The sequence below is a fragment of the Neltuma alba genome, unplaced genomic scaffold (assembly GCF_004799145.2).
Source record: "Neltuma alba isolate B1F8T4 unplaced genomic scaffold, ASM479914v2 tig00012807_pilon, whole genome shotgun sequence".
Classification (NCBI taxonomy): domain Eukaryota; kingdom Viridiplantae; phylum Streptophyta; class Magnoliopsida; order Fabales; family Fabaceae; genus Neltuma; species Neltuma alba.
The window spans coordinates 1-7,195 of NW_021637204.1; the positions used below are offsets into that span (position 1 = coordinate 1).

A 7,195-nucleotide genomic window follows, 5' to 3' on the forward strand; every position below is an offset into this window, starting at 1 on the left:
CCTCATCTGCTACCTGCATTTAATGTCCCCCAATTAAGGAATTAGTGGAGATCATATCTAAACAGTAGGAAACAGCGGAACAGATGCTCCGACAGGTATGAGTAGCAGCATAGGGAAAGGGTACAAATGAAGAATTTTAATACGCCTTGTAAAATTGCTGTATCGTTCTATCAAAGTTCTGATCTTATCTTACCATCACTGACTCTTATGATGGATTGTGGTCTGATCACAAAAGCGAACAATTATGATATTACCTTCCCTTGACAGATTTATGGGTTGGAGCAAATGTTGAAGAAAGGAGATAGTATTGGATCATGCCGTTTTAAGAATATGCTGCATCATACTTTGTTCTGATCTTACCTTGCAATCGACTCTATTATGTAGGATGACTAACTGGGGGAAATACTTACCTTGATTTGTGATATTCATGCTGAACAACAGGGATTGACATGCTTAACTTCCGTACTGGTTTTGGCATAACACCTAGGGAGGGGCTTGTGTGATGGAAGAGAAATATAAAGCCGCTGTGAGGAGACACACAAGGAAAAGTTGAAGTGTTCATCGTATTGTCAGTCTGGAGGTTTGATGCCCTTGAAATCCTAACTTGTTTCATCACTTTAGCACTATATATAGAAAAATCACTGGAGCTCTTGTCAGAAGTAAGTGATGGGGGAGAGAGAGAGGGCTAGCAATTATTGATTAAGGAACCGGGGAACATGTTTCAACCTACATGCCCTCGGTTCTGCTGCATATGTGGGACTAACATCTCTCTCTCTCTCTCTCGCTCTCTCTAAATGGGTTCGTAGTATTCCTCCTCTCGCTATCAGGTAATAGGGAAAGGTAGATGCTTTTTTATATTACAGGAGCAGTAATTAGAAATTTTTGGATCACGTGTATGTCTCATGCCAAAAAACCAGTCATCTCAACCCATGTTTTTTTCTTGGACAATAAGGACTAGGTTCTGATCCCTAATCCTTTGGTTGATATTGCTGCAATCTCATATCCTCTCTAGGTATGTTGTACATTTCGTTGTCATTTGAGGACACTTATTGATGGCTATGTTAAATCAAGGGTCATACCTTGGAATCCTTCATCCTCTTTAACTATGGGATATCCCCTTGTACCTTAGTTTTGTTGCTCTTCGTTTTGTAGCAAAATCAAGCTGATGTTTGGCATCCAAAGAAGCATTTTCTTCAATTGCTTTCTCCATTCCAAATGTTTTTGAGCTATCAACTGAATTCATTCTAGCTTTATTATGTTGTCTAGTACAGCTACTCACACAAAAGCAATGGTTTATTAATTGAGATGCAGATTTTTCATCTCAGTTCAAAGTTTTAACTTTTGAAAGAAAATTTACCCATTAAAGTCCTTGTGTCAATTAAGTCTAAATCAGAACCTGAGAGTCATACAACCAAAGTAGTTAATTCATTGCACCTATTTCTCCATGTTCATCATGATATATGCTCCTTATCTTCAAAGGGATGTGACCAGCAATCTAAGCAAACCCCGCCAATCCACACCTATTTTACTATTTAAAGCTGCATCAATCTGAATAGTTTGGGTCTACATGGGCCAAACTAGTTGTAGCTTAAGGCAACACAATAATACAATAACATGAGCCCTCATGGTCACAAGTGTACTAATTACTCAACTACAAGGAATCACGCCCCTTATTCTATCAATAAACAAGCTAATGTCGTATCATAAAACTAAAACCTTTTTATCTTCCATTGCAAAAGTAGATGACACAAGTACTTGCATGCTAACCACTTTATTCGTTTATTGATGAAAATATTGATGTTTAACGACTTAACGTGTACTATTTATGCTTATAAATAAGTTTGGAAAAATCATTGATTAGTTTCACATCAGCAATTAATTACCGAAAATCTCGCAATGAGTAAGCAACATGATAATGACAAAATCTAGTACAAAAAATGATAACAGGTTATGACATAGTGACATATTGACAACTTAGTGAAATTTTTTAGTAATTGGATTGTCATGTGGGACTGCACAATAACTTTTCTAATAAGCATTAACAATGGCCTTTTGTTTTATTTTTTATTTTTAAATAAGTTACAAACTAAACGGAATCACCTTGTGACTAATGTGTAAATAACGTTGAAAGTTAACTGAGTTAATATGAGGAAAAATCTTACAATAATTAGCATAAAGAAAAGTTGTACCTGTACTTATAAGCGCGTTATGTGACAAATTTTTTTTTTTATATATACTTATCTTGCATACTATAAATTGTAATTAAAAAGCTGTCGATAAGTCATTTTAAATTGCCCTAAACAGATTAATATGCTTAAAAGATGAATTGACTAGCAAATAGGGGCCAGAAATGAAAAACCACATGAAGCTGGGGTGCTAAAAATTAATTTAATTTTGTTCACAAATGATAATAAACTAACTTTCAACGAAATAGGCGCCCCCACTTACTCCCATCCCATGGATCCATCATCGATAACCTAATTAGCATATGATGTCTCCCTAAGTTGAACGAAGGTTCAAAGGCCTAGAAGGATATCTCATCCAAGACAATCTTAACATATGCCCCCGTCCGTTGACTCAGTCAACAAGACTTGGTCTCTCCAAGAATGTTCTTACAAAGATACAAACACCGCATAAACCCACATGACTTGAGGAATCAGTGCCACTTGCCCACTTCATTGATCACAAACAACAATAGATGTAGTTTTCAATAATGTAACCTTTTAATTCTAAAAGCAGCAGTTTGCCTCTCATTTGGGTAAGACCCTTCTGCCCTATTTACAGGGCAATTAAAGGACAAAGAGAGTCCGGGTGGGGAGAGAGAGTATTTTTTGCTTTTTAATATAAGTCATTTTATTAAATTTATTATATGGATATAGCAAATTTTGATGCCTAATTTATGTTTTATAAACTGTTACTAATCCAATCTTTGCCCTTTAAATAGGATTAGAGTGGTTTTTTCTTTTTGGGGAAAGTATTAAATAGGAGTAAAATTATTAAATTATTAAATTTTAAAACAGAATTAATGAAATTTAAAATTTCTTAACTATGATCAAACATGTCTAAAGTAATATTCTTCAACACACGTTGAACTGTTTCTTGTTGAACATTCAGCAACTTAAATGTCTTCAGTATTGTTCACATCATGGAAACGCCAATACATATGTGAGTCTCTGGTCCAAGTCTCAATATAACAGCAGCCCATTCAATTATTGTCTCTGTCTTTCTCCCTCTCAGGTCACATTAGTGTTAAACTATCATCATTGGTGTTGTGTTATTGTCAACTAATCAGTTTTTGTAGCATTGAATTAAGGTTAATAATTGTCTAACCTCGTGGCGGGTTAGGTTAGCTAGTGGCAGAAACACACTTATATTATTCGTGGTAGACATTGTCACAAGTTGGAACTATTATTTTGGCATTTTTCAAGGACTGGGTTAACTGTGACAATTAGATTTAGAAAGTTATTAGTTAAAATACATGCAACTCACATGTTGGCCTTTAGTGCTTTAATTTTATATAAACTTTCAGTTTGATCTCTTAATTTTATAAAATATCTTTTTAATTTTCTAAACCTAATATTGTTGGTCCCAAATGATGATTTTTTTTTTGCTCCAATTATTGTTATTTTGAGAAAATTAAACTTAGTGTGTTAGAATTTTAATATTTTGTCAATATTGAAATTTTTAAGGTCAATATTTTTAATGAAACTAACGATATTATAGTTATAAGACTAAAACATTTTTATCAAATTAAGGAATAAAATAAAATCTTGTGTGAAATTAAAGGACTAAAGATGAATTTTTTTCCGTCAATTATTTCTTAATTGCAATGCACAATAACAAATAGTAATAATATTATATCACGCACTTTTGACAATTAATCAAAATCCCACCTTATTATATAACCCATTTTTCATTCGTAACAATCACACCCATTATGTCTGAGTTAATGCCATCTAATTTTGATGTTTTCTATCAAAGAACCTAATAATAAACATAAATATATAGAACTTCAGTTTTGTTTTAAAATTAAAACTGATAATCGATATTAATTCAATAATATGTGTAATGAAGTGCATTATCATAATTTCAAATATGTCTTAACTACATGAAAATGCCTCAAAATTTGGTTTATAAATAATTTTTGTGGATTCTTTATCCTAACAAATAAGGAATTTGCGTTGACGAAAGAGGATCAATATACCAAATGAAAAAATTATACACATCTTAATTATTTACTAAGCTTTACATGCATACTGCACGATGTGTTTTTCCTTTTTCTAAACGTAAAATTACTTAATTTTTATATTGAGAATAATAAATTTCAGTTTAAGAAAAAATCGGCATTACTTTGTTTGTGTTTTATCAAATCATATTTTGTAGTTCAGAGATGATTCATTTATATACGTATATAGGGAATATTTTTTCGAATTTTAATAAAACCTCAGTTTTGTTTTAAAATTAAAACTGATTTAACCTCACTGATATTAACTCAATAATATGTGTAATCAGTGCATTATCATAATTTCAAATATGTACTAACTATATAAAAATGTTTTAAAAATCGACATTAATTGGTTTTTGTTTTATCAAATCATATTTGGTTGTTCAGAGATTATTCATTAATTATATGTTTTTGGAATAAATATTTGGACATCAAGTGAAATTTAAGTTTAACCGAACATGTATAACAAATAAGATTTCCATAACTTATTTATCTTTTATATGTTATTGCTAATTTTCTTATTACTAATCATTGATTCTTGGATATTGATGGATTGAGTTAGAGATAAAGCAAAAGGATTGAATTGAAACCCACCAAACAAGGCACTATAGTATCACAAGAAAGTACTAGGAAAGTAGACACACAGGAAAAATTGGATTAAGAATTGGAAAGTCAAACATTTTTATGTCACTAAATAAGTTTTTGGTTTCCTAAAAGGCTCACAATTCTATGGTCTAACGCATTTGTTTTCTTATTCTACTCCTTCCTCCTCCTTCTCACTAAATTATTCCATTAATATTATACAAGTCCTTATAACCACTATAATTAATGTTAATTACTTACTCTATGTCAAAACTTCATTTTTATTTATTTTTTCTTGATAGCCCACCAATAACTGATTGAAATTGAATCTCCCAAGACCAAACCCAACAATAAGATCTGTACTAAATCGCGTCCTTTGTATTTTTATTCCCATAAACCCTATAACTTTCCCCTTTGAACTATCTTCTTCTTCTTCTTCATCTCTCTCTCTCTCTCTCTGATCTCTATCTGTGATTCTCTGCCATGGAAGATGATGGGACGATATGCAACACAAGGCTGAGTCTAGGGCTTGGAATAGGAGGCTATGTGATGCCATTAAAGGAAGAGAAGTTTGAAGAAGCCATTGTCCATAATCATGATCAGAGAGATTTGATCAGTTTGAAGACCAGAATCGATGAAGAAGAAGATGAAAAGAGCGATCATAGGAATAGTTGCAGAAAGAAATTGAGACTCACCCAGGAACAATCCGCCATGCTTGAAGATAGCTTTAAGCTCCACAGCTCTCTCAACCCAGTAAGTCTATCGATATATGTGTGTGTGTGTGATCATTATAGTTTCATTTCTTTCTCATCTGTACAGAATCTCTAACCCAGATTCAGGTTCTGATGATCATAAAGTACGATTCTTGATGAAGTCATTAATAAAGCTGCACGATCTTGAGATTTCTGTGTTCATAAGAATTGAATGGTTCTTGTTGATTAGTTCTTTCTTACCTACCCAGGAGGGTAAAAATGGAAATTCATGAGGGTTGATTTTAAATTCTCTTATTCCTATTCCATGCAGCTCCAGAAACAAGAACTTGCTCATCGACTGAATCTGAAGCCCAGACAGATCGAAGTTTGGTTTCAAAACAGAAGAGCAAGGTATATACATACAAACATATATATACACATATTCATACACATACGCTTATATATATATTGGCATATTTATTTTTACAAAGGTTTCTTATTCGTGTATTCAATGTCTTGTCGGTACGATATTTACAGCTTAAACTGTTAAACAAACTCTCATTAATTTTTCTGGGTGCATCTATTGCATAACGTTGTGTTTGCTTCTGAGATCTATTGGTTTTAATCTTCCAAACCTTTTATATATAAAAGATACACACACACACACCAGTTATAATTTTTGTGTGGTGTACTCTTCATTAATACTCAGTCCAAACCAAGACGCGCTATGATGTTTTCGTATTTTGCATCATATGGAGGATGACATGTGTCCTTATTATTACTATTATTAACTTTTGCAAGTCCGATAATTAATGATCTTCTTCTAGGAAGAACGCGAGGATTAACCTGTTAAAAAAAAAAACTCAGATATTTCATATATAGTTTTGTCCAGTGCTTTGGAATTGATTTTTATTTTTCCTTTTCTGTTGTGAAAGGAAAAAGTTGAAGCAGACGGAGGTAGACTGCGAGCTTCTGAGAAAGTGCTGCGAAAACCTAAGAAACGAGAACAGAAGGTTGAAGAAAGAAGTTGAAGAACTACGAGCCCTCAAAAATGGCACTGTTCAACTTTCTAGAGCTCTTTGTTCCTCTTGTGAGAAGCCATTAATCAAAGGCCATTAATAATTAACTGAGCAATGATCGGTATGATTGATCTTCAACAACAACAACAACAAGAAGACTGACATCAGAATACACCTAGTGGCATTGTTTCTGAAACTTAGTGGTCCCAGAAACTGCACAGTACAGTAGTGGGGGGTAGAGATAGAGCCATAGCCATAGACAAAGATATAGAGATGATGATGATATCAATATATGTTTGGATTTGGATACATATATAAATATATATATAGGAAATACTTTTAGTTATCAATATTGTTTACCTTTTACTGCAAATACAGATTTAATAAATTAACATTTTTCATGTCATATACAGTCACATGTGGTGGTTAGTTTTATTTATAATTTTTATGTTTTTTTAATGTAGTATAAAGAAATGCATGCACCCACAAGCATTTTAACATTGTGTTCGAATCCAAAATCTCATCCAAACATGATAGGTAATGTTGTTGCTAGGACAATTAGCAGTTAGTAATTATAATTTATGTTTTGTGCAGTGGGTTATATGAAAATTTAAAAAAAAAAAACCTTTTTGTTTTGGTTTTTGCTTGTGGATTAATCAGAATACATATACAAGTCC

The 7,195-nt window shown here is 32.6% G+C and overlaps 1 protein-coding gene across 1 annotated transcript; it reads left to right on the forward strand.

The window, feature by feature from the left end:
* Window positions 1-5,170: 5,170 nt before the first annotated feature.
* Window positions 5,171-6,934, forward strand: LOC114731207 (homeobox-leucine zipper protein HAT22-like). Its single transcript, XM_028918344.1, has 3 exons — window positions 5,171-5,560; window positions 5,831-5,910; window positions 6,435-6,934. The coding sequence occupies exons 1-3, from the start codon at window positions 5,291-5,293 to the stop codon at window positions 6,616-6,618; spliced, it is 534 nt and encodes a 177-aa protein (XP_028774177.1). The 5' UTR covers window positions 5,171-5,290; the 3' UTR covers window positions 6,619-6,934.
* The last annotated feature ends 261 nt before the right edge of the window (window positions 6,935-7,195 follow it).

What these genes read in the sequence shown, in the direction of transcription:
- LOC114731207 (XM_028918344.1), top strand. Translation starts at nt 5,291, where the DNA reads ATGGAAGATGATGGGACGATATGCAACACAAGGCTGAGTCTAGGGCTT. An exon ending in TCCACAGCTCTCTCAACCCA is followed by an intron (nt 5,561 to 5,830) that starts GTAAGTCTATCG and finishes TATTCCATGCAG; the next exon opens with CTCCAGAAACAAGAACTTGC. An exon ending in TTTCAAAACAGAAGAGCAAG is followed by an intron (nt 5,911 to 6,434) that starts GTATATACATAC and finishes CTGTTGTGAAAG; the next exon opens with GAAAAAGTTGAAGCAGACGG.